The sequence below is a fragment of the Lissotriton helveticus genome, chromosome 1_1 (genome assembly GCF_964261635.1).
Source record: "Lissotriton helveticus chromosome 1_1, aLisHel1.1, whole genome shotgun sequence".
Taxonomy (NCBI): Eukaryota; Metazoa; Chordata; class Amphibia; order Caudata; family Salamandridae; genus Lissotriton; species Lissotriton helveticus.
Window position 1 is genome coordinate 329,572,697 of NC_136057.1, and position 27,780 is coordinate 329,600,476.

The 27,780-nt window shown below is 43.7% G+C and overlaps 1 protein-coding gene across 14 annotated transcripts in view; it reads left to right on the forward strand.

Moving 5' to 3' along the window:
- LOC144804990 (V-type proton ATPase 116 kDa subunit a 4-like) overlaps positions 1 to 27,780 on the forward strand; it is a 6,844,636-nt gene that overhangs the window by 1,031,830 nt on the left and 5,785,026 nt on the right. For all 14 annotated transcript variants that reach the window (XM_078671938.1, XM_078672103.1, XM_078672267.1 and 11 more), the window contains one exon: positions 21,699 to 21,781. In XM_078671938.1, the coding sequence (XP_078528064.1) occupies positions 21,699 to 21,781 (83 nt within the window). The remainder of the gene's footprint in view (positions 1 to 21,698; positions 21,782 to 27,780) is intronic.

Here is a 27,780-nt window from a genome sequence, read left to right on the forward strand (position 1 = left end):
GGGTATATGGATACATCCATGCCTTGATGAGATAACTTCCCCATCTCACGGGCTTTCCGGAGAGCGGCGTCTCTATCTCTATAGTTGAGTATGCGGGCTATACTCGGTCTCGGACGCGTACCTGTCAGGGGTTTTGGCGCAAGAGATCTGTGCGCCCTTTCTACTATAAAAACTTCTGAGAATGTGTCTCTCCCAAACAGCGAGATTTGCAGCTGTTTGACATACCTCTCCATGGGTCCCGTGTTCATCGTCTCCGAAATACCCATTATGCGTGGATTGTTTCTCTGGGACCTCGCTTCCAAATCTTCCGCCTTCACCGCGAGGTCAGCCATCTGCTTATCCATTCGCACCTGTTTAGAATCCATCTGAACATGCGCATCATCTGTCTCGGATATGCGACGCTCCGTCATATCCAGCCTCTCCGTGTGTCTGTCCAGGCGCTCCGACATCCGATCGACCCTATACGTGAGAGAGTCTATCTTCCCATCAATGTTCGTCAATGCCGCCTGGATTGTAGCAAACATCACCTGCACATCTCCAGTTGGAACTCCACTATTTGCGCCTGATTGCCACTGTACTGGTTGTTGTTCTTCAGTGTTCTGTTCTGTAGGTTTTTTAGCAGGATCAAAATTAGTTTTGGGTTGTATCTGGCTTGCCCTTTGTTGGCCAAGGTCAGGGCTGGGGCGCAGTTGTATGACGGAAAAATGCTCGGAGTAACGTTGGTCCCCTCGTCAAGCTATATGTACGATGGTGGCTATCTATGCCCGCTGGGTTTCTAAAGTGAGTGAGTGACCTGTGCCTCCGTATCGCCGCTATTATGCCCCAGCACAATCCCTATATGGCACAAGGGTGTCCCTCCAGGCTCTGTGCTCAGCTCCCCTCAGCAATGGCGCTGTCAGTGGGCCCCGTGCGTGCTGCGTCTTCAGTTTTGAGCCCGTCCGTACCCTTGCACATTAGTTGGTTGCCTCAGTCCTCCACACCACATGTGTCTGCCAGATCTGCAGCTGCTCTTCACACCGGGAATGTCGAGCATATGGGCTTGGCAGTGGTGATTTACAGGGTGTGCTCACCAGTTGTTGTTCCCGCAGGCCTTCCCAGGAATCCTCTTCACCCTGAAGCCTAGCCCCCGTGTCCCTGTCCTGCCCCGTCAATCTGCTCCCGCCTTTCTGCGGTTCGGGAGGGAGGGGGGGTGGGGCCCGTTCAGTCACACCAGAAGATGGGGGCTATGTATTCTTCCAGGCCCCAGTGTGGGCCGCTGTACAGGACTCTCTCGCCTGATCGAGTGTTAGGGCCGTCACCTACCCGTCCCAGCAGCACCTTGGTGCCCTCGCGTGGCCTCAGCGGGTCTTCGGTGGGGACTCCGACCGGCGTGCGGCCCCAGAGGCGGCATCGGAGCCAACGCTGGGGGGTCTTCTAATAGCCTCTGCCCCGCCTCGTAATCGGCCAGGTTCAACTCACTTCCACTCCGAACCTCCGGCAAAGCGGATCCTAGGCACCAAGCAAGGCCGGCGTGCGTGCTCTGAGTCACGGCCTCCGCACTCACCACAGGTCCCCGGTCTCACTTTCGGTTTCTGCTTGCCAGGCCGCACACTGGACAAGCCAGTCAACCCTCACTCCGAGCGTATCAGAGCTCAATTTACTCAAGCACGGGCACCGGACATGCTTCAACGGTAGTCCCCGTTCTGATGTCAGAGTTTTTTGTTTCAATTTGCAGGATTTTTGAGCATTATTTCGGGCTTACTGCGAGGAGCTCTTCTAGTATGCCGCCATCTAGCAGCGTGGCAAGCTCCACCCCCCCACAATATATCTTCTTAAGTGTAGATGCTTGCCATTCTTTAGGAAGGCCTGCAGAGTCACTTATGAAAGAAATATATTATGCAGCCTATAGGACTAGGCAACAATGGCCTGATTCTTCATCTTGTACTTAAAAAAGGGGCCAGGAGAATTAGATATGTGTATAATTTCATGATGTTTCAATATAACAGCATGAATCTCTTTCACAAGCCCTTTTTTGATAAAGCATAAAGATGAAGGACAGATGTGAGAGGCTGGCCTGGTATATGCTGTCCTCTAATGTAAGTAGGGAACTTCCACCCATCCAGACAACCCTTATTTGGTGATTTAGGAGGTCTCAGATAACCTTAGAAAGCTATCCAAGTGCAAAGACAAGACCGCCATGTACGAAAGGAACCTCCTTCCGCACCTTCGGCTGCTCAAACGTGACTCCGCTACTTGGCAAAAGCTCCCAGTGTCCCTGCTGGGCCTGGCTGCACTTTTTAAAATGATGGTGCTGCCAAGATTTCTCTATGCCCTGCAAAATTACCCCGATCTTGTACCGCCGTCGTACTTCGCAGCTGTGGAGGCGGCGCAGAGAGACCTCCTATGGTCCGACACTCCCAGGATAGCCTTGCAAAAATGATGGGGGGATTGCTCTCCCCGACATCCGTAGGTATTACTGGGCCGCACACCTCTCGGCTATTAATCAAGCCACATACTGTGACGGCAATGATCCTGGGTACGGAATGGATAGGTGGCTCCTCCCAGGTGGGAACTTTGAAGCGGCACTTTATTCAAGGCCTGCCAGATACAAACTCACCGGGCCGACTCAGCTCTCGGTACAATTTTGGCACATTGTCCAACGTAAAAAGGGGTGGCTTAATACCCTCACTATGGCCACCCCACTCTGGGCCTCCTGGGTCGCACCAAGGGGTTCCGAAACTGGGACCTTATCGGTATCTCACAGGTCAAAGATCTCTGGGACGCTGGCGGGGTCAAATCCTTCGCATCTTTAAAAGACACGTTTGACGTCGCAAAAACGGAGTATTTCAGATACTTGCAGGTCAGACACTCCCTCCAAAAGAACATTCCACATGGTACAATGCCCCCACACGCCTCCCCCCTGGAGGATAGGCTGCTAGATGGTCTCATGCAAGAACACGCAATCTCCCTCACATATAAAAAACTGATCAATAACCTCCCTGACTTACTCCTGGGCCTCAAAGGGAAGTGGGAGGCGGATGGGTTGGAGATCGATGAGGAGGTGTGGAGGAGTGCGCTGGCCGCCCCTAAGGAGGTGGCTATATCGTCCAGATTAAGGCTCATCCAACTCAAAATATTACTCCAAGTATATATTTCCTGCACCAGGCTGAAGAGGATGGGTAGGAGCGAGGAGGATTGTTGTAAGAGGGGGTGCGGGATGGTTGGTTCCTTCTTTCACATGGTGTGGGAATGTCCGATATTGCAGGACTATTGGAGTAGAGTGATACGATGCATGCAGGACGTGTGGGGGGTAGAGTTACGCCTTGAGGTGAAAAGATGCATATTGAACATTTGGGAGCCAACAGACCTACCAGCGAGGGGGAGGCTTTGGGTAACGCTTGGACAGGCAGTGGTAAAGCGCAACATTGCAGAGCAGTTCCGCCTCCAAGACTCACCAAGTGGAAAAGAGACATGGACTGGTGCATGCTCCAAGAAAAAAAATGGTGTACACGGCACGGGGGTGCCCTCAAAAATGGGGGGGGCGGTATGGTCTAAATGGAATGACTACAGTGAGCCCCCGCAGCCTAGACAGACGGTACTTGAGGTAGATTTGTAAATGGTTAATCGCTTTACTGTCTCTCTGCCACGACACTGATGTAATGCTGTAAACCCTGTACAATCTCTGGTGCGTCTATGTGACCCTCATGTATGACTTTGTTGACCGCTATCTGGTCCTTAAACTTTAATAAAAAGTTTCTATAAAAAAAAAAGCCGGATGCGAGCTGTCCCATGAAGGATGTCAAGAGCTGAGGGGTCGATGTCCGGCGGGAGCACCATCAAGTCTTAGCAAAAGCAACCCATCACAGGAAGTCAAGGAAGTGTTCGGTTCGGACCAGCAAGGTCCAGGAGACTCACCACACACAGGGGAGTCAGAGTTGAAGATCTTTGTAGGAAGAGATGCCAGAGGTCGGGGCTCCTTAGAGCCCAATGCACTTGTCGCAGGATTGCCAGCAGGCACATGCACTTGCAGAAGTACGGGATACACAGGGGTTCAGGTATTGCAGACCCCACAAGGGATTCAGACCTAAAACTTGATAAGATGGCAGCTTGGACCTTGGGGGACATAGAAACCCACCTCCTGTGTTGCTCAGCCTTTTGAAGTCCTTAGGAGCCCGGAATCAGCAGGCCAGTCATCAGTGTTGCGGTGCCTGCGAGAACAGGGAGTGACTCCTTCACTCCAATGGAGATTATCTTCAGGTGTCGATGGATGCTCAACAGGTCTTACATGCATCCTGTATGTTGCACAGGCATATACGAAGCAGCATACTGAGAGGGAGACAAAGCCAGGCCCAAACAAAGTCCAGCGAAGTGGTTTCAATTCTAAATCTTGTCCACAATGAATCTAAGGTCCTACAGCCAGGTAACCCATTACGTACACACAGGGGAGGGTTGGAAAGATTCAGGGGAGGGTCTGGACAGGAGGGAGGTTAGTCCTATGTACTTTGTCCAGTTTCGCACCAGAGCGGGAGACAACGGTTCCTGGGACTGGTTTGAACTGGACTATGCACAGGGACACCAAATGTGCATCTCATGCAGACTTTCAGTCGCTGGCAAACACACCCACTCAGCCCTAATACACTAAATCCTGTCTGGGAGGTGGTCACACCTCCCTGTGACAGGCTGCCTATTGTTATGCCTTCCCCTGCTTGAGCTTGGCTCAGCAGCAGGAGGGCAGAAATGTGTCTCTGGTCAGCAGCAACCATTTTGTGCTGTCTGGAGCTAGAAGGCTGGTACTGGGAACACCAGGGGCTCTACAAATGATGTTTCTGAGGGGTGGAATCATACCTTCCACACTAGTTTCTGGTGTGGGGGTATGATTCCAACATGTTTGACACCAAACACAATAGGGTTTGTTTCAGCCGTTTTAGAGCTGGTCATCACACTGTCGCGTAATAACCCTAAATATTAGTATATAGCTGCATCACTGACCACCCTGGAGAATGTACTCCGTAGGCTGCAGGGGTGTTCTGCTTATGCAGGGACACCCTCTCAATTAGAACAAAAGGACCCTACCCACACGATTGTAAAGGCCTGCTATAGGAGTGACTTATAGGTTTTGAGTGCAGTGATCCTTTGATATAGTAAACCTATATGTTAAGTGGTGCATGCACCAACTTACACAGGCTGCAATAGCAGGCCTGTAATTCCATTTTGCATGGCCTCTCATGGGTGGGATAATACATGCTCCAGCCCATAGGAGGACTCTGGGGTACCAATGCCCTGGGTACATGTGTACCATATACTAGACACTGACAAGGGTACACCAGTATCCAATCTGGATTGTACTTAAGTACATACCATAACAGCTTAGGGACAAAACAGATAGACTGGGGTCCTGATTAGCAGGATCCCAGTCAGACTAGTCAAAAACAGCATTATATCCAGCAAAATGTGCGGTAACCATAAGAAGCAGATTCAACTTTCCTACTGCAAAGTTGCCCTATAGGTTGTCATTATATGAGTCAAAATTAGAGGCTGCACCTTTAAGAACCCAGAGATCACCAGTATCCCATCATGCAAAGCAGGTGGCCAGTGCTTCAGTTGATTTTTCGGGCTCCTGCTGACAGGACCCTGGAGCATTGAGCATGGCCACATTTTGGCTTTTCTCTTCAAAATTATCAACTGAATTTTAACAATAACCTTTTCATTCAACATCTTTGCTCTCTCCCTGGCTTTTTCTGCCAGAAATTAGAGGTATTTTGACCAACAATGCTATCACTTTTTGATAAACGCCCAGCCTTTGGGAGAAAAATGGCCAAGACAAATCCTATTGGGTTGTGTATCCTCTTACTCCCGGAAGATCATGTTCCTGAGTCTTACCATCACTGCAAGAAGATTTGCCTTCATGGCACTGAAGAGCGAAGAAGACAACAGAGGCAGTCTGAAGGTCAGACTTCAGAGCTAGGAGAGGGTCAGACCTCTGCCAGCACTCTGCCATCTGTCTTTGGAAACAGACAAACTTATGAGATTAAAGAAAAAACAAATTAGGACAGAACTTCACGACCAATTTTTGTTGCAACATCTTAAATCAGGTACTATTCCTGGTGGTTTCCAGATACGAAATATTCCAGTAATATTCACGGAAGATCCATTGTACAAGAAAGGATACAGCTGCATTGAGACTAAGGGCAGCCGAGATCTTATGGTTCTAACTATTGAGACAGCGCAACGGATTTCGAAACAAGAACTGATTGAAATCGCGAAATTAGAACAAGAAATAAAAGACAACCAAGCAATATTGGATGCAAAAACTTTATTGACGAAAGTTGAAAAAGAAATAGCAGAATTTAAGGACTACACAATTAACCAAAAAGAAATCAAATTTGAGAAAGATAAAAAGAATTTCTCTCTGGACACTAAATACCCTTATTTGCAGGTGGATTGTTATGCAAGACAAGAATCACTGAGATTTCTCTCTGAATACCAAGGCAGGTCAAGAGACAAGTTTATCTCTTTTTCGGACACCTCGTCATCATCAGGAGAATCAGAAAATAATGAAGGTAGATTCAACTCTTTCAATCCGAACATGAGGGGAAATAATCAACCACAACCAAATTCTTCTTTTCCCAATAGAGGGGTTCCTTTTTTAGGAAGAGGCCAAACGAGCCCCCGCGGCAGAAGCAGGTACACCAATCAGCCATGGGAGATGAGAACCTGGCGTCAATATTACAAACGTAACTTCATCATCAATCTTTAACATTTCCAATCGCCAACTAACTTCAGCTGAAGAAGGTTTACCTAACAAAGGATTGTCGTACGTACCAGCTAAAAACATAGACTTTGTTAAAATGAAATCTGAAGGGATTGAATTTTGTAGAAAATTGCGACTCAGGACTTTTTTTCTGGAAAATTCAACTCTAATACCTATGGAAGTTACTGGACTAAGAAATAAGTCAACGTTTTGTCCGACAACAACTAAAATACAGAAAGAGGTTCTTACCTTTGAAAAAACGGTTTTATCTGCGATTAGCAACCAAGAGAGAAAAATAAATTTTGTTAAATACAAATACAAAATTACAAAATCAGAGAAAGATGCTTTTACAAGTCTAAAGAACGATACTTCGATTGTAATAAAGCAAGCCGACAAAGGCGGCTCCATAGTGGTTTGGAGCACTCAAGATTACATCATGGAAGTCAAAAGACAACTGGACGTTAAAGAGTGCTACATAAAAATTGAAAAAGATCCTACAATAGAGATCCAGAATGAGCTTATTTCAATTTTAAAACATGGAGAAGAGCAATCGTGGGCCAGAAGGAATTCAATTTTCTGAATAAAAAAATCTAAGAATTCCTCTTCTTTATATTCTTCCCAAAGTCCACAAAAATGCAACCCATCCACCCGGGAGACCTATAGTCTCAGGGTGCGAATCGATCTTAGAGCCAATCTCAAAATATGTGGATTTTTTCTTAAAACCATTTATGGAACTGGTACCGTCCTATATTCAGGACACCACCGATTTCATCAACAAAATCGATAAGGTCAAATTTACACCTGGGAAACAAATCTTGGTGACACTGGATATAGTATCCCTTTATACACAGATCCCACAAGACGAGGGGTTAGAAAGAGTACAATCATTTTTGGGAACAAGACCACAACCAACTGACTTTATCATGACATTGGCAAGTTTTTCATTGCGAGAAAATTATTTTAACTTTGAGAATGAGTTTTATTTTAAGATCAAAGGATGTGCAATGGGATGCCCTTTTGCCCCAGGCCTGGTTATTCTGTACATGGCAAAATTTGAAGAGAAGTTTGTTTACAACAACAACCCATTTACCCATAGTATATCGGATTGGGTCCGATATATGGATGACATATTCATGATATGCACCGGAAATTAGGAACATTTACTTTAGTTTTTTGAGTGGTTAAACAATAGATCTGCTGACATTAAATTTAGCATTAATCATGCACCAAGAAGGATGAATTTCCTGGATTTGGAAGTTTATGCTTCAGAAGGGGGTTTGGTGACAACCCTATACAGAAAAGAAACGGACTGGAATAAATCCCTACATTACAACAGCCACCACCCAAGGAGCCTAAGGGATGATCTCCCTTATGGCCAATTTTTACAGATAAAACGTAATTGTACATTCAAAGATGAATATTACTTTCATGCTAATCAGCTAGTTGAAAGATTAAAAGATCGGAATTATCCGAGAAAATTACTGAAACATGCAATGAAGCGGACATGGTGAACGCCAAGGGACGCACTATTGGAAAGAAAAGAGAAAACTAAAATGGACCGTTTGGTATGTGTCACGACATTCTGCCCCAGTACCAACTTCTTGAAGAAACTCATCTGCCAAAATTGGCATCTGGTCCAACATTTGGACAAAACATTGAATCAACATCCATTATTGGCACTGAAGAAGGAGAACAGCATTGGCAACCAGGTCGTGCGAGCATCCCTACCAAGAACTGGATCAAGACAAACATTACTGGAACAATTGGGTTTACCCCCAATTAAGGGTCACCATAAATGTGGAACATGTATATGTTGCAACCAGACGATGGAAGGGTCTTTTTTTTCACATAAAAACGTAAATTGGAAACATGACACCTTCACTAATTGCAAATCCAAGAATGTGGCATATGGGATCCTGTGCCCATGTCAAAAACGTTATATTGGGAAGACGAATCAAGAAATACGGCAAAGAATATCTCAGCACAAATCGAGGATTCGAAAACAAGTACTGTCTGCACCGTTAGTTAACCATTGGATCGTTCATAACCATGTAGAACAGGATCTGCGCTGGACAGTGATTTCCAAATTGGAATCTGATCCACGAGGAGGAGATTTGGAAAGACGACTTACACAGAGAGAGGCATTATTGATTGTGAAATTCGATACAGCAGTCAATGGTTTAAATGAACTATCCAAAATATATAATCTTTGAGGAGTGATTCCCAAATAACCTCTTGCATGAAATCATCAATGTGATTTTTCTAAACTCTTGCAACTATTTCATCAGGCTGAATTTTAATTTTATTTTTCACATGTCAGAATTCATACACAGCATTGTACATCAAGGAAGGCTTAACACATGCTTGCAGGAGTGGAAACAACTGCAGTTTAAGTAAAATGGATAGATAACTATGTTTCCCATCAACCCTGGGACCATGTGATAATAAAGAAGTTCGATTCCCTTCGAAATTTACCTGATACAATAATATACCCCCTTTTTTTAACCTTTTTTTCTAACCCTGTTTTCAATGCCCAGTACAGTAATCAGTGCACAGTGTCACTCACACACAACCTTGTAGCCCAAGCCCTTCATAAGGCTTCCGACAACTGCAGCTCATGGAAAACGGTTAAATGACTACGTTTCCCATCAATCCTGGGACAACGGGGCGACAAAGAAGTTCGATCCCCTTGGAATTTTACCTGATACAAATCATCGTTTTTTAACCTTCTATTCTATGCCCAGTACAGTAAATAGTGCATATTATCACTCATACACAGCCTTGTAACTTAAGCCCTTTAGACGTTCGCTCAAAGTTTATCGTTAATAGCGGATTTACTACAATTCCCATTAACCCGTTGGCCACGTGACAAACAGGAAGTCAATTGAAAAATGTCTCAGATGCGCTGCTAGTTGCATCTCGAATTGTAAGGAGAGCGGCCGGCCATCCATAGCGTTCAACAAAGAGAAAAAGAAGTGAGTATCCAAATTGCTGCTTGCGTTTCTAAGAGAAGTCTTTAAAGTTAGAAACGTTGTTGCGTATCAAAAGCACATATGGAAAGTACGGGCCAATAAGTCATGGGTAAATTGTAGACTATGTTAGATTTTGGCAAAACACATAGGTACAATCGTTCGCAACGTTGAGTATCGGAAAACAGGGATGGGCGTTTTTTAGACATTTTGAACCACATCGGATTTCACTATGACAAGCATGTTAGTGTAGAAGGCATTGACAGCAATTGCACATATACTCAATAGTCTACATTCTTCTTGCAGGTCATAAATCAAAACGTGTGGTGACATTATAACACACAAGGTACGTGATGCACATGTTTTGGCTTTTGTTGATCCAAGTCAGTTTTGTTGCAGAGAGTAGATTATATTCTCCTGCTGTTTTTTCAGTCCCACAGGAGCTGTTATTACGGCGAGGATGGCGGCCGGTTCGCCCCCCCATATAACCACATGAGTAAGTGCATAATTACACACTTAGAATAAGAGGCCTATAGAATGACTACTTGGACGGATTTTTTACTCTTCACTCTCTTTCTTCTTTCTTCCCCTCATGTTTGAAGTATCGCTGGTGGAAATCAGTTGTGGAGAGATAAAAATATTGGAAAGAATATCGGCTGATCTCTTATATTCATAACAGAGGTAACTGAGGATTACTTGGTGGTGCGGTGTTTAGGACTGATGTTGGTCAGTGTATAAAATTGTAACATAGTGTCATTATAATTTCACAGCTATTGGTCCTGATGAGAACCGGGTCTAATAGCACCCAGGTTTGAAACGCGTCAACCACGTAGTTGTGTTCAACAAGAGCTAGCTACCAAAGAAAAATTCCCCATGTCTGAAATACTACATGAAGCTAATGAGATAATTAGTATACATAGAGGGATATAAGAAAAGAAAAATTCCCCATGTCTGTATTACTTCATGAAGCTAATGATATAAGAAAAATAGGCACTGTTGACTCTAACATTGTATAGTCATATCAGAAAGAACACAATAATTTTTCTGTGTATGTAATTTTTTCATGTATAATATTTCTAGGTTTAATATTTCCATGTTTATTGGTGTAATTATTTTTGTTTTGTATTGTTTCTAGGTAATGTCTAAATATCATTGTTTTATATGTTGTACAAATTTGTAAATTGTGGGTGTGTGCTGGAGATATGAAATTTGTGTGAATTAAACATTTAAAAAAACTGTATACAAAAAAAACAAATATCAATTGAAAAAATAAATGAAAGAAATTAAATTAAGTTTTCTTGGTTGACATTAATTCATGGATGCGACTGAACAAGTAAGTAGGGTAGTAAGTGGAAAACAGTATTGGCATTTGTAGTGGTGGTGTTATCTGTCTTTGGAAGGCATGTCATGATGTAAATGGCACAAAAACTTCATCAATCCCGGTCGATGTTGAGAGCATCGCCGTCAATGCAAGGTACGGAGCCGACCTTTTCTACCTCTGTCCATGGTTCGACATTGAGTAAACGCCACAGATCAGGATCGTGGCACGGAGTATGAACGTGGAAAAATTTTCTGACGACCCGCAGGCCTTGCTCGATGTCGAGAAGTCCATCGACTACGAGGCCATCAAGATAGTTACTGTCAAAATTCAGGTTGACGTCAAGGCACTGCCGAAGATCGACATAGATGTACACTTCAACGTCGATGTGCAATAAAGAAGAGAAGACGCATCTGCTCCTTACTCCAGTATTGGAACTTTCATAGATTCCCAGGGTTGTATCAGTCCCCGTCGTCGGAATGGGAGTCCCCGGTATACATAAAATAGCAATAGAAACCATTACTAAAACAGAATCTAGGCCTAGGCCCATTCCTGTTTTGCAACCTATCCACCTCTTTTTGTAAAAAGAGACCAAAAAAAAGAACAACCAATCAGATTAGCCTCACCCGTTAGAACCCACCTGAGAGAAGCTCAGAACCTCAGATTTTCTACCGCACGTTGTGCAAGGTAGTCTCCACTGAGCTCTGCTCAGTTTTCTTTATTTCTTCAACTACTTCGTTGTCTCAACTTCAAAATCTTCATTATGTCTAATAAGGAAAAGAGGTTTTTTTTAAAGCTTGTGCCACCCTCTCTAAAAAGAGGCTTTCAATCATAGACAATGGAGGACCCACATAAAGACTGTATTTATTGTTTTTACCCGGACCACAAGGCTACTGACTGCAAGATTTGCAGAACCTTCTCTATAAAAACCTTGAGGGACCGTGAAGGGAAGTCTACTCACCTGACTGCAAAAATTGAAGTCACAGAAAGACCCCATTTCAAGTGACAGTGCTGATGCCTTCTCTGCGACATCTTCGAGGAGATCACAGAAAAGGGGTAGGTCTTCACCTTCAACTTCTGCAGACTCCCCTGCCAAAGCCTTACAAAAGACCTCTGATAGGTCTGACAGGAGTAGTCCCATCAAATCTCCTGACCGTGAAGAACATAGAAACCTTCTCAGGGGTCTCACTGATACTTGGTCCTTTTAAACCAACAAAGAAGAAATTGGCACAGAAGCTGAAATATAAAAAGAATGCATTTATTCACCTCAGATGAGAGAGACTACGTCACACAGAAGCCTTAGCAAATGAATGAAGCAGTCTAAGGAGTACAGAAAACTGGGGCCTTATATATGCTTAAGGTTACATAGTCAGCATAAGACCCAGGGGCAGTGCTGGCTCATGTAAGCATGCAAAATGCCTAATATGGGCATGCAAGAGCAGCTTGCTCAACAAAGTGGGAGAGAGTTACTTCTCCATACAGCAGCAAAAATAGCCTGACAGTTGTGTGAGAGAAGCAGGTGCATTCTACTAGCTAGGCGCTTCTAAGCATGTGCAAGGTTCTGAAGAGGGAAACAGCACATGGCTAACTAAAATGGCTGCCAAAATACAAAATGGCTTTCAGCTCATGCTAACAAATCCCTCCAATCTGTAACAGATAGTCCTTTTAGCATGAGCTAAAGACATTCCTATGATCCAGTAGGAACACAGAAAATATTTGCACATTAATTTTCATAGTTTTATCAATATCCTAATTCATTGCTAGGTGGGCATTTTCCATTCTAAACATTTCATTAAGCGAGTATATATAAGGTATAAGCAGGAATACAAAGGGAACAAAGCATCGGGTCATAATTAACATTCGGATTGCAGGAGAGAGTAATGACCACTATTACAAACAGAATTATCAGTTGTCCTAGTCCTAAGGAAATCCTAAAACAGTCTAGTAAAAACAGTTTCAGGGCTACTATGCATTTCAGTGACCATCCATTTTAATTTCAGAATTGCCAACAGCACATATCTAATAAACACATTTTTAGTAAACTGTTCCATTGTTACCTTTATGAGGGCTAGAACATCAATTATATTTGGTACCAGGAGGACCACACAGGGCCATAGGAATTAGGATGAAGAGCTGCAAAGGGCTGCTCCTCCTCAAAAACGGGACATCCAAAGGGGTACATTATTGACAAGAAAAAGAAGACGTCTTCGGGGAAATTGAAGCCGCTGTACAACCAACCAGAGGGGAGTCTTCTCCCTGTGTCCCGTTTGAGCCTCACAGGCAGGCTCTTGTTTCCACGGTGGAGCTGCACAACTCGTAAATCAGGAATCACAGCCCAGTTTCAAGGAAAAAGTCTCTTCTTTCAGGATAGGGCAGTCAGCCACCAAGGCAAATGCTCTCAACGATCCTGTCCAGTGTCTCATGCAGGGCACCAGTTTTCTTCACTTCAATCTAACAGGCACCAGAGACACAGCACCTGTACCCTAAACTCAAGTCCTTCCCTAACTCCTGTATTGCTCTGCTGGCGCCCTGCTCATTCGCTGGAGCCACACATAGGGCCCGATTCACAAAACTAACTTAAGACAAAATCCTAAACTTACTACTTTTGGTATTCACAGAAGTTAGGATTTTGTCTTAAGTTTGTCTTAAGACAGACTTAAGACAGACTTAAGTTAGTATTTTGTCTTAAGTCTGTCTTAAGTCTGTCTTAAGACAAACTTAAGACAAAATCCTAACTTCTATGAATACCAAAAGTAGTAAGTTTAGGATTTTGTCTTAAGTTAGTTCTGTGAATCGGGCCCATTGCATCCAGTGTGCTCAGGTATCTCTTGACCAACAAACAAAGGAGCAAACTTGCATTCACTTTGGGACCTGGATTCAGAGGCCTGATACTAGGATCTCTGAAGGAACCCTTGTTTCAAAAGGGGTCACCTCAAGCAAAGCCTCCTCGCCATTCTGGTCGGTCTGTGGCTCTCAGCTGGGCCTCAAAAACTTGTTTGTGACCCCGTCTTTCGCCCAAGACAGTGGCAGAGGTACACAATTCATCTCAGGGCTTCCGCCTTCACTGAGGTCCTAGTTGCCAGCAACGCCTGTGCTGGTTATCTTCACTTTGGCTTAAAGCTGGACTGGTGCTGACGCTGACTTCCCAGGCTGAATCTGATGTCCGGTCCCCTCTGGCAATGGTTGTAAGGCAGCAAATATCTATTGGTGGACAGAACAAAAGGTCTTTATACAAGGTACAGAAACAGTCTATCAACAGAGAGGATAGTCTCAGAATACTTCCTAGTCTTGGGACGCCCCATATATTAGCAAGGAACCCAAGAACCACTTTCATCTATCTATGAGAGAGTAAAAAAAAAAAAAAACAGCGTAGACCTATTGGCAAGTATAAAAGGAACTCTTTGGTGAACTGACAAGAGTAATACATCACCCAATCCCAAGCAGCCAAGGAAGTCTGTGTTCATTTATTAAACTATGAGGAAAAGAGAAAAACAACACAGACATACCCTAAATCCTTACATTGGTGTATTCCTGTGTAGTAATCTGAAAACTCTCACATAAAAAAATGAAATGTTATACACTTTTACTTATAGATTTTACATTACTTGTATAGGACTGCCAACACTTCTAAAATTCTTCTTAATAAAAGCACCTACATTGTATGCTTAGGACAATGCTCTGATGTAATAGGAACAACAGGACAATCTAAAACTGCTAATTTAACAGGGATTCTTATCTATAAAACAACATTTCCTTCAAAACATTTTTGCTAAGGATCACATGGGCATCTTCCCTGCGTTCTACTTTTCATGATCCAAACTATGCAACATCAGCTCTAATACGGACTGTCATTTTATTTACACAGACTAACTAATACAAAACTAGCAATGCCCCTACAAAACTATGTAGCATGAGAATAACATACAATAATCGTGTTATCACCTTAAGACTTTTAGAACAAAAACTGTAAGGATCCAAGAGTAATTTCCGCAGGAGTGCCAGGAACCGACGACAGGCCCAACCCTTGCCCCCTGCACCTGTTGTGGCTATCAAACTGTAGAACACAACAGTGGTATGGAGGGAAAGGAGGGAACAAAACAAGGGAAGGAAGGGGATATATAAGACTCCACGGACTGGTATCCCTCAAGGAGGAAGCAGGTGCTAGAAGAAATGTTTGTGGGTTAATACACAATAACACAAATCAATTAACAATAACTTGTTACTCTAAGTGTATTCACCTAGATGACAGCAAGATGTTTCTTGTGTACACTGACCAATTAGAATTCAGTCGTATCTTTGGACCACGTCACAAGCAAAGGAACTGCGACCTGCCTATCAAAGGAAAAGTAAATAATCTCTCCAGGTTTTCATTAAGTTATGCAAAAGACAATTAGCTTTGTCTATCTTACCCTGTAGCACTATGGTTAAACTGAGGAAGTGCACTTGTCTTACTAACGGGTTCTTTGAGTCTGTTATATCTGAAACACAATAACTCTAGCATAAGCAGTCAGGCATCACAATTATTGATGTAAATATAATAGGAGTGCAAAAGCGCTTTACCCGTTCTTCTTTCTTCACACACTGTGACGAATGCCAGCTTCTGTGAAAACCAGGGAGTCAAAAGCAAAAGGAACAAAAGGGGAAAAAAGAAATCACCAAACGGACCACCTCAACACCAACTCCTAGGGGGTATCCCACACTTGCTCCACCCTAGTCCCGCCAACCGACGGAACACAAGTCCGGCCGATGGGCGGAACCGGGAGACGCAGACTGAGGCTCCAGAGAGAAGGAGCAAGGAAAGCCGGCTATGGGGAATGCAAATGCCCAGGAAATATCGGGTCCGACTAAATAGCTACAGCCGGAGGCGATATGGGTGTCCGAAAGACAAGGAAAATCGGTATCGTCAAAGTAGCAAAAGACGGAGGCGAATTAGGGGGTAAATGAACCGCTCCAGAATTTATAGAGTCAAATGACCCCAAAGGATTTAGCAAGTGTCTACTGACACAACAGGATAATAAATCTTGACGCGCGATTCAGGACGCCAGAAAGTGAATGTGCACACCGAAGGAAGGCAACGGAAGTGACGCACCGCAATAGCCATGAGACACTAGAGCGTGAAGCACTGAACAATGAGGAAGTCAGGCTTTAGACTCTGCGTGCCCTCCCTTGCACATGCGCGGTACCGGGAGGCCATCTTTGTGGTGTAACGCGCCCTGGCCGGCAAGCTGGCAGGCGTGACAAAAACTACCCACATCTAGTTCCCCTTAAAGATCAAATAAGGGAACAACAATCTAGATTACTGATCCTGTCATAATTGAGAAAAAGAGAGAGCAACATACATTTTACCTAACCTTAATTTGTAGAGGAGATAGCCTCCTTCCCCCATTTCGACAGTAGGAAACCTGAAACAGGTTTCACTTCTGTCAACACTATCAACCCCTATTCGTAGCAACTGGGCATAAACAAATTTATAGGAGGTACATAGTACATTTGAGAGGGCTAAAAAAAACATGAATACCCAAACCCCAATCCTTTTAGCAAATGCACAAGTGTAACATGAGGGCACATGAAGTCAAACTAAATTTCATTGCCTCAGCCCTAGTAAGCGCCAAACTAAAAGCATTAGTGCTGTATATATGGCCAAGCTCACATATACAATTGTATTGTGGGATATTCATATCAGTGCATAAAAACTTGCTTTTGCCAACAAAAAATAAGCACATCTCCTCCTTCTTTCCCTGCACTGCCATCTTGTCTTTCAAAAAGTTTCAGATGTCAAAATGTCAAAGCAGACTTTGCTCTGGGAGCCCTGCCAGGCTTCTAAATATAGAACTGACATTTAACTCTTCCCAGCTGTCCTATTCTGTATGCAAAGGTTCCCATGTTCTTCCCTAATTCAAAGTCACCCTTAAGACAGAAAGCTGGAATACAGCCCCATCCCCCTGTTTGTCAGTTTAGAGTTAAAAGAATAACTTCTGCTGATTTTTATACATATTTTCAATTATAAGCAATGTGCAGTTGACTTGTCTAACAATATAGAAGTCAGCTATTTGTGTTATACCTAAATGTATGCATTTACTGAAGCCTAAGGCAGTTTAAAAGCTGATCTGAACTCCCCATGATGTCACCACATACATCATCAAATTCTATCTTAAAGAAGACATTACCACAGCTACTAAACTACCTTATCAATCCCAGGCATCAAAACCAACAGTAAGCCGCATCAAACGATCTTACCAATCCCTTGGTTGTCCAGATTCTAACTGCCAAGTTCTGAATGACCTAATGGTTGTTTTTTGAGAAAACTCACGCCAAAAAGGTTCTCAATCAGGAGCGGTAAACATCATGTGGAGGATCAAAATCAGGAGGACCAGGAACATACTGGGCTGCAGAGACAGAGAATCCCCAGAATCTCCGTGCACAGAGTACCTCCTTAGTAGAGTCCTGTCCTGTCCTCCTCAGTAGATTTCTGTCTCCTGACAAGATCACTCCCTTAGATAGCCACTTCTCTGATGAGGTCCACGTTGGAGCGACATTTGAAGAACATAGAAACCTTCTCAGGGGTCTCACTGATACTTGGTCCTTTCAAACGAACAAAGAAGAAATTGGCACAGAAGCTGAAATATAAAAAGAATGCATGTATTCACCTCAGATGAGGGAGACTACGTCACACAGAAGATTTAGCAAATGAATGAGGCAGTCTAAGGAGTACAGAAAACTGGGGCCTTATATATGCTTAGAGTTACATAGTCAGCATAAGATCAAGGGGCAGTCCTGGCTCATGTAAGCATGCAAAATGCCTAATATGGGCATGCAAGATCTGCTTGCTCAACAAAGTGGGAGGAGAGGTACTTCTCCATACACCAGCAAAAATTGCCTGACAGTTGTATGAGAGAACCAGGTGCATTATACTAGCCAGGCCCTTCTGAGCAAGGCTCTGAAGAGGAAAGCAGCACATGGCGAGCACATGTCTAACTAAAATGGCTGCCAAAATACAAAAATGCTAACAAATCCCTCCAATCTTTAACAACCGAGGTGTAAAGGAGAGGGAAGGACTGGTTTCTGAGGTGGCATCTGGTAAGAAGACGAGCCATTCTGTTTCATCTCCATTCTCTGAGAAACAAAACATTTTCAAAAAACCATCCCACCTGAGGGAAAAGCGGACAGGAAAATCCGTTCGTGGTCGACGACGACATCAGTTCCGTCGACGACAGCTTCCAAAGTTCAACCGGCATCGACTTCGGCTCCGTAGACGGCCTCGTTGACGAGAGCTTCATCGTCTCCATTGACTTTGTCGACTTCGACGACGACGCCACAAACTGAGGTACCTTTTAATACGTCGTTTGTACCTACGATGACGACTTCCACGTCGACGAGAATGACGACGATGATGGTGTTCATATACCGATTTTCTTTGTACTGTTGGATAATAGTTAAAACCCTTTGGTGTGCTTTGGTGTATTTTGGTCTGATGATGGTGTCGACGGCGACCACCTCTTTTTGTAAAAGAGACAAAAAAAAAATGAACAACCAATCAGATTAGCCTCACCCCTTAGAACCCTCTTGAGAGAAGCTCACAACCTCAGATTTTCTACTACATGTTGTGCAAGGGAGTCTCCACTGAGCTCTGCTCAGTTTTTCCTGCAATTTAAATTTTTCAACCTTTTTACCAGTATTTTCTTCAACAACTCTTCAGGATGTCGGATAAGGAGAATAAGGCCCTCTTTAAAGCATGTGCTACTTTTGCTAAGAAGAGGTTATATACTGAGGACAAGCACAAAGATTGTATTTACTGTCTGTACTTAGACCATAAGGCTGCAGACTGTAAGATATGCCGCACATTCTCTACCAAGACTCTGTGAGACCGTGAGGGGCATCTTTTGACCTGGCTCCAGAAACTAAAATCAAGAAAGGAGCCAGTGTCCAGTGACAGCGACAAAGCATCTTCTGAGACTCCCTCCAGAAGTTCTGTAAAAAAGGGTAGAGCTTCTCCTTCACCTTATGAGAAACGCCCTGGTAAGGTCTTGAAAAAGACCTCTTATAGGTCTAAAGGGCTTAGTCCTGTCGAATCTCCTCACCAAGGTGTAAAGGATAGGGAAGGACTATCAAAAGAAGTAAGTCTTGAGAGGAAATCCAGTTCTATTCATCAAACTTCTCCTCCTGCGGCTCCCAAGACCTTTAAAAAGCCTTCATTGATGACTTCTGAGGTAAAATCATCAAAAAAGGATCTCTCTTCGACGACAGAGTCATCGACTCCGATGAGGAAAGCACCAAAGGTACAGTCTTATTTATCTATGACCCAGTTGACGGGCTCGTCGAAGGTCGTTTCCTCGGCACGGGCACAGGGCTCTGTGTCGACGAGTTCTTCGCCGGTGGTATGTTTATCGTCGACGATGGTATTGACGATGACTACGTCAACGAGGATGTCGACGACGTGTGTGACGACGCCTACTACGTCAACGACAACGACGACGACTGCGGGGATGTCGATGATGATGACAGCTGCGTCGACAACGCTTATTTCTTAGTCAACGATTCTTTCTTCGTGGTCGGCAAATTAGATTTTGCTCAGAAAACGTCGAATTACACCGGAGATGACTTCCCCCAGGTGGGTGACTCCTTTACCTCCTGCACTCCTCCTCGAAGAAGAGGAATCGGAAGAGGAGGATGGACCTTTTGGGTATGCTGATAGCCCTTCTCGGCTACACATTAAATGCCAGGACACAGATTCTGAAGGGGAATATGATGAATTTGAGCAGTATGGCGCTCCCTCACAGTATCAACAAGACTACCAACAGGAGATGGTCCAAATGCCCTCCAACTTACTGACAGACTTGCAAGCTATGAAACCTGAATCCAAATTCTGGTTTTGGAGTCTTTGTTGAACATATCCGCTGCTCACAGGAGACAGAGTCTGTAAGGTGAGTACAGGGCAGGTCATCTGGGGGGCTGCTAGACACACCAGTTTCTTCACTGTAGGCAGGTTGGAGTCGGGACAGGACGGTAGGGCTGGGGCCCAAAGCAGTAGGTGTCTTCTTCGTGGGTCAGCACGGCTCTTCGTTTCTTCTTTTTTCTTCCTTGACTCTGACAAGGCAAAGTTCGGGGTTGCCACTAAATACTAGATTTAGCAGTGTTTAAAGGGGTGTGCAGGTCGGGACCGATGGATCCCTTTCTTGGAGTGGATACACCCTCTATTATGCCACACTCTAGTGGGTGGGGGGCATGAGCCTCTTCCTGATTGGCTGGGTCCCCTCATCTTCTAGATGGAGGGGACGGATATGTGTGCTTCACCTCCCCTTCTGCACCTGAGGGTGAGGTTGGCACACCTCTCCTCCTAGCTTGGTTTTCCAGCCGATTCTCTTGTCCAAACATGGGGCCAGAACCAGTGGGGGGGAAAGAAAAAGGCAAGGACAGTTCATAAGGGTGGCAGGTCTTTGAAGATTCCCCTTTGTGGACCCATCCTATCCTGGGGAGGAAGCACATCACATCTGCCCAAGATGGGCTTTTTTCTGGACCCAGAGATCGGAGGCTCTCTTCCCCCGGGTCCAGAAACCTGTCTGGCGGTTGCAAATGGCAGGCAGCCATTCAGTAACCACAATAGGGCTGGTCGATTTTCAGGGGCTATCTCTAAGATGCCCTCTGAGTGCATTTTACAGTAAATCCCACACTGGCATCAGTGTGGGTTTACTGTTCTGAGAAATTTGCTACCAAACTTCCCAGTTTTTTGTAAAGCCATTATGGCGCTGTGGAGTTCGTAATGACCAACTCCCAGACCATATACTCTTTATGACTACACTACACTTACGGTGTCTAAAATGGATTTAGACACTGTAGGGGCACAGGGCTCATGTCACTGTGACTTCACCTGGAGGCTAGTGCACCCTGCTAGAGGGGTGACTTACCTAGGCCTCAGGCAGTGGGTTGCAGGCATGGCACACAAGGAGGTGTGCCATGATGGCTCTTCACTTTTCTCAGCACCAAAACACGCAGCCGGCAATGGCAGTGTGTGGATGTGAAGGTACAGGAGCTCTAAAGGTGGAACAATAGGTGATGCAGCCCTTAGAGGCATTCCATGGTCACAGTGCCCTTGGTACCCATGGTACCTTTAACAAGGGACTTACCTGTGGCCACATAGGTACAGTTTTGGTAAAGAGCACTGGCCCTGGGAACCTGATTGTCAGGGACCCAAGGCACATCAAGTCAGGTTGCCTCAGATGCCAGGCAAAAAGTGGGGGGTAACCATGTACAAAGGGGCACTTTCCTATACCAATCATTTTCCTGTTTTAAAAAAAAATTATATATGTACCATTTTTTCAAATGTAAATTCATGTAATTGGCCAATATAGCCTCTTTTATAAGCTTCAAGACGTTTTAATAAATGTAAGTGCTAATCCTGACCTTCCAGAAGTAAGGCAAGCATCTACACTTAAGAATATGTATTATACAGAAGTGCTGCGGGATCCCCACACGCAGTGTTTATGATTTCAATGGAGAGTCCCATAAGTGAGAACTAGGATTACAGGTAAGAAACCATTCTTTGTTTCCTATTTTCATATGCAACTTGTGGAATCGTACTCTATGATGCATAGAGGAGTCCGCTGAATGGGTGGTTGAGGGAAGGCTTCTACCCATACATGTTTTCTTAAACTTTCTCCATTCTTCTCTTGCTATAACTTTACAGAAGGAAGACACGAAGATGAATGCTTTCTTCATCATGTTTGACGGCGAACAACTGCATAAAATAATTGTGCGCATTTGTGAAGGGTAAGATCTCAAAGAAATGTCTTTAACTGTGCTGCACAGAGACAATTTGAGCAAACTGGCAATTGTAGAGGCTTGCTGAGAATAGCTCTTCAAATAGAAAGCTAGAGAAGCCATTCATTAACCCTAGACGCCTTATGCATCCCTGTCAATTTCGGAACAGGAAAAAATCACAAAAGAATTCTGGTAATATAACCCCCAACCACCAACCGCTGGATGCCATAACAATGGCTCATATTCTCTACATCCTTCTAGTTTTATTTCCTGCCTCCGAGGATTTAAGAAATAAGCTCCAATTTTCAGGTTCATTTTTTTTATAAAATTAGCTACATTAGCACCTTGTTTTCCCAGTTTCTCTGTTCTCTTTGCTTGCTGACAAGACAGTCGGATTTTTTTTCTGAGCTTACTGTTCATCCAACAGACCCCATCTTAGGTCCCCATGTGGATCTTTATGCTAGTTGAACTGGTCGCGCTGTAATCAAATTTGCACTGCCTCCTACCTACACTGAAGCACTGCTTGTTTGCTTTCTGAAAAAAAAGTTCCTTTATTGAGCTGCTGCTTGACTGTGCTCTGTTGTTATATTGTCTTTAAAATGTTAGCACTTTGATTCTTCAGTGATACTTAGATCTACCTATTTCCTTGTTTTAATTATTAAGGTTTAAGTTTTTATCTTCTGACTCACTTTTAAAAAACGTGACTTGTTGGCAGAGGTGCAACCCTTGGTTTACTCGTGAGCTAGTGGCTCTTAAACTGGACTCATGTCAAACTGAAGGACGCTGGTGTGCCAAGTACAATCTAGGCGCTATTGTGGCTATTCACAAGGTCATCTTACACTTGTGAGTAAGTTACATGTGTACGTTTACTCTTTCACTTTTGAGTAACTTTACTACTTTTGACTATTCAGCATTTGAGTGCAAAGTTACTCAAAAGTATAGATTCACATATCTCCAATTCCCTGAAAAAGGGAGTGAAGCCAAATGTAACCACTGTCAAACAGGAGCAGTAATAAGTACAAATCACAAAGATACCGAATTAAAATAGAATCTCACAGGGAATAATGTTAAACTAAATTCATTTTTTGGAAGATATATATACACCCCTTATGGTCAGTAGTGACGTTGGTGCACAGGGGAGGCGTGAGATACCCATAGTGGTAATAACTGGGTCTTCCTCCCGAAGGAAACAGCCACTCCAGAGCAGTTGATGTAAAAGTACTTTAATGGCGACACACCGTTCACCGTGTTTTGGCCAAGAAGGCCTTGACCATAGGTGCTAAAAACACAGGAAACACTTCAATATGAAGAAACAAAACAAAAGTCAGCAACAAAGACAACACTTGATAAATCAGTGAGAAAGTAAAACTAAAACTGATAATTTTTCCAACATGTTACACTAAAAGTTATCAGTAAACAATCAGTAATAACATTCTAATGTCAATCATACAACACTTAACGAATCATAATGTCATCTAACGTGATAAACATTTTCAGGCAACAAAAAAATGATTGCATGACTGTGAACTCCTGATAACCTGCTACATGTTACCAGGTTGGTTAGAACTCATACGTATTTCGAAAAAGCCCAAACAGATAATACCCTTGTGGGCAAATCGAACCAAGTACAAGAATAGATTGATGTAAATACTCATCAACAACTCCACCGAGGTGGCATAATCTGTCAAGGGAAAAATTAAATACATATGCACATTTAAAAGGCAATGTTGGCCCCAAGAGGGCTAGTCTCCCTTAGTCACGCCCATGTGGGCTTTCAAGAAATCATAATTATACTGCTGTGCAATATTTAGCTGAAAACACATACGAATGCAGCATAAATTCAATAGAATACACAAATGTAAAAAAAAAAGAAAAAGTTATTTTCTATTGACTTTGATCTCAAATTAATTCAAGCTTATGAAGCTGCAAATATAATTAAATTAAATACCTAATTGATACTTAACACTGATAAACTTAAAGTACTAATACATGAGCTGAAGATTAATTTATACAAGACATTGAGCTGCCTTTGTCTCTGACAAAATCATATACCTGTATTTCAATCTTCTTAAATGCAATTCATTATTGCCACTTCTCGCCTTCACTGGCATTCTAACAATGCCAAACAAAAAGTCAAAATATTTCTTTCACTTTTTTGTTAGAACTTGAAATGTCTAGCACCAGGGTAGTGACAATATGTATGTTGAATGGAGTGTATATGTTCTGATACTCTTTTCTTGAGAGAGTGAATGGTACTGCCAATGTAGCATTTGTTTGCATGTACACTGTAGAACATAAATCGCATAACCAGTGTTGCATATGAACCTCTTCGTTATACTTCTACTAGTTTCTGATAGAACAGAATATTCAAATTTTTTTTGCTGTTCAGGCGTAATTTACTGATTTACATCTCATACAAGAGTAGAACCACAGCCGGAGGATCACTTATGCAAACATTGTCACTCGTGACATAATTGTTACTCGGTGCATCCCTAAGGGACCTGCTTCTCCTAAATGTTGCACTGGGATAATCGGTAGCTAAAAGAAATTGGGTTATTGGTTGAGAGGGTGAAAATTCCACTCCAGCAAGAACCATAATCCTTCTCGGTGTGAACCACAATAGTCACTAAATTAACATGTGCTTAACCCTCTGGTAACTTTCAACTAAGCAGTCAGGCTTAAGCTAAAGGCACTGTGTTAAGTATTTTTGCAGCACACAAACTGGCATAAAGTGAAAACACTATACAAGAAAAATCCCAAATGAATTTACAAAAATAGAGCAAACTTTAATAAATAAAATGATACCTGTGGTTGTGGGTGAGCTGCAAGCTGGAAAAGCAGGCAAGGAGGCCGAATATAGTGGGCTATACTGAGGTTTTATTGCACCCGAGGCAGAAAACAAGTCACAAGAAAAGTAAAGGTTCCAGGTAAGGTCTCCGGGTCCTCTTTGGGTCTTGGGTCCGGGTTCCTGTCTTCGGACGTCAGGTGACTGTTCCAGAGTCGGGGAGGATCCTTGGAGGGCAATAAGTGAGAAGAAAAGGGGACCGTTAGTCTTGTTTGGGGCTTTGGGAGTGGTTGGATCAATCAGCGTCACCCGGGTAGTGTGGGATGGAGAGAAGACCGTGAGGTAGGGAGGTATCGGGGTCGGAGAGAAGGGACGGTACGAAGCAAGAGTGTCAGAAAGAGTCGTGAGGGGGAAGGGCTTTCTACACAGTGGAAAGTGCTTTACAAGTATTTACAGTGCAAGTATCAAGTCACTCGTGTCTTAGGGAGTTATATACAAGATATGTACAGCGAGCCCGTAGCGAGCAGTAAGGAAGAGCAAACAGGGTACTCACACGGTCCGCCACAACTCTCCAGTGAGTTGCGGCCGCTCTTCAGCCACCTCCTGCCTGGGGACTCCACCAATCTTCGGTCCACACGTCTTCGTCGACGTTCGCCTGCTCTCCTTCTCCTGCTCCAGTCCGAGTGTCCTGCCACGAAGCTCCGACGCCGTTCTGGTCTCTGCTCTCGGCTTTTCCTGGTTCTGGCGCTGCCTCGGGGGAGGGACTTCTGGGTTCAGGGGGATGTGCTTCCTGTCGACGCTGGTCTCCGGTTGGTTCCTGCAAGATAGAGAGGGGCGGGGGTCTAGTTGTTATGGTTACTGCTCCGTGCCTCGTTCCGGACACAGGAAAATGTCCAAGGGGTTTCAGTCCAGGCGGAAAGGACGGGGGTAAGTGTTTAAGAGGGCCGAGTCCCGGCGGGGAGGAAAGCGGGACCGTATCACAATATGAAAAATGACCAAATGACAAAAACCAATCAGTAGACCTGAAGATATGCAGTTTTTATTTTTTTAAGTAGTTATAGAGCCAAAAAAACAGAGTGCCACTTGCAGTCATTTGCTCATGCTAGACCTGGGAAAGGGAGAAAGTTCAGGCCGATTGCCATGGAGCAAGGGCCAGATACAGGGATCAAGTTAGTTCTACTGAGAAAGTTATTTTCCTTAAGTCCGTTGTGAAAAGTACAAAACTTTAGAATTTCTCCTTTTATTATAGAGGAGTGTGTTGCACTCTGAGATGCCAGCCAAGGGTCTAGGACCCTGGGAGGCACTTCTTCAGTATCAGAAACTCACTCTAGCAGAGGCAAGCAGTATCAGGTAGGTCCATTTGCAATAGGCAGCTGGGCGGTTGCAAGGAGGCCTCTGGAGATTGTGTGTCCCTGAAGCTCAGAACAGGAGGTCAGCCAACTGACCCTAGCAGTCATTCAGGTAGCCTGGAATAAAGGGAGCAGGTCCATGCTTCCTTTGAAGGGAGATGTGCAGGCCTCAAGCGGCAGGGCAGCACTATGGCGAACAACGCAGGCATCAAGCAACAGGGTAGTCTTCTAGGGATCAAGGCAAACCTCAAGCAGCAGGGCAGTCTTCTGAGGAACAAGGCAGGTCAGACCAAGACAGATCTCAAGCAGAAGGGCAGTCCTCAGGAGAATAAAGCAATCCTTCTCCAGTAATATCTGCACGTCCAGGAGTGTTCTGAAGAGTACTCAGGGGGTCAAATATTTATACCTGATAACATCCATTCAAGTCGGGAAATTTTCAAGGCTACCCACACATCTGTCAATAAGGAAACAGCTCCTGCTGAATATCCAAATGTTATTGGAATAAAATCTCCAAATTCCAAAGTCGATGCGTAAAGGTTCATAATTTTATTAGTTTTGAGAACAGGTAACCAAATAGCGTAAGAATTGAACAGCCAACACGTGTTTCCCCCATCTGGCTATTCCACCAAGGGCTTTCTCACAGTATATATATTAGTATATACCCATCTATATCCTGTTGACAGTGATGAAAAGCTGTAATCTGCAGGTGTCTCTGAGGTCACATCTGGTTCTGGAAAGTTCCTTCCTAACCCTGCCAAGGCTCCAAGTTTAGGATTGACCAAAGGCTTGTATCAGGTTTAATTGTGTGCGATGGAGGAAAGCCCTTTGAATATGAATGGGGCATGGAACATCTCTGCCTCTGGGAGAGTCATTAATAGGCCCATTTTGGCAGGAAAGTAGCAGCTTTCTAATAGTGGCATTTTCAAAAGTATAATCTAACATCGACTTTACCATTAAAGAGGATTTCAAATTATAATTCATTTGAGTCCAACAATGAAATTTCTATCTGCTCCCAATCAAATGTTAGCACTTATTAAATGTAAAAATGTAACCCAATGTTATCCAGTGGTAGTGATAGGCCTTACAGTAGTGAAAAATGAATTTAGGAGTTTTTTACTACCAGGACATGTAAAACGTAAAAACAAATGTCCTACTTTCTAAATACAATGCAACCTTTCCTGTGGGCTGTTTAAGCCCTACCTTTAGGGGTATCTTCAATGTATTTAACAGGAAAGTTTAGCCCTGGCAAAGCCTGTATTTTATTCCAGTATTGGAACGTTCATAGATTCCCATAGCTTGTATCATTCCCCGTCGTCGGAATGGGAGTCCCCGATAGATAAAAAATACCATAGCAGTAGGTACAAAAAAAGAAAAAGGCCTAGGCCTCATCTCATTTTGTTATATCAAAAAACAACGGCTCCTGTGGTGTGGTACTGTATACTATATCATTCAATGTGCAGCTTAATAGCGATTTCTAGAAACACAGAAGGACTAAAAGGGATGTCAAAAAGAAATACACCAACAATTTGAGAGAATTCTCAATACTGTTTATATACTACAAAACATCAACCGCAAAATTATGCAAATATGTTCAGCTTGTCACATACTCATGTGAACACAAAAAAGAAGAAAGGTGCACAGTCTCCCAAGTGTACATGTGAAACCAAAACATAAATATACAAACAACGTACACAAATGTGAGCACAGTGGTTTCTCATAGAATAACAATTAGAAAGGAAAATGACCAAAAATATTGATAATGAATTATTTTAGTGTCTATACATAATCCTAGGCACTAAATGTTGGTTCAATTCCTTATGGCGTGAACGGCGTTTCGACCCTCAGGAATACGGGTCTCTTCAGGACAGGACATT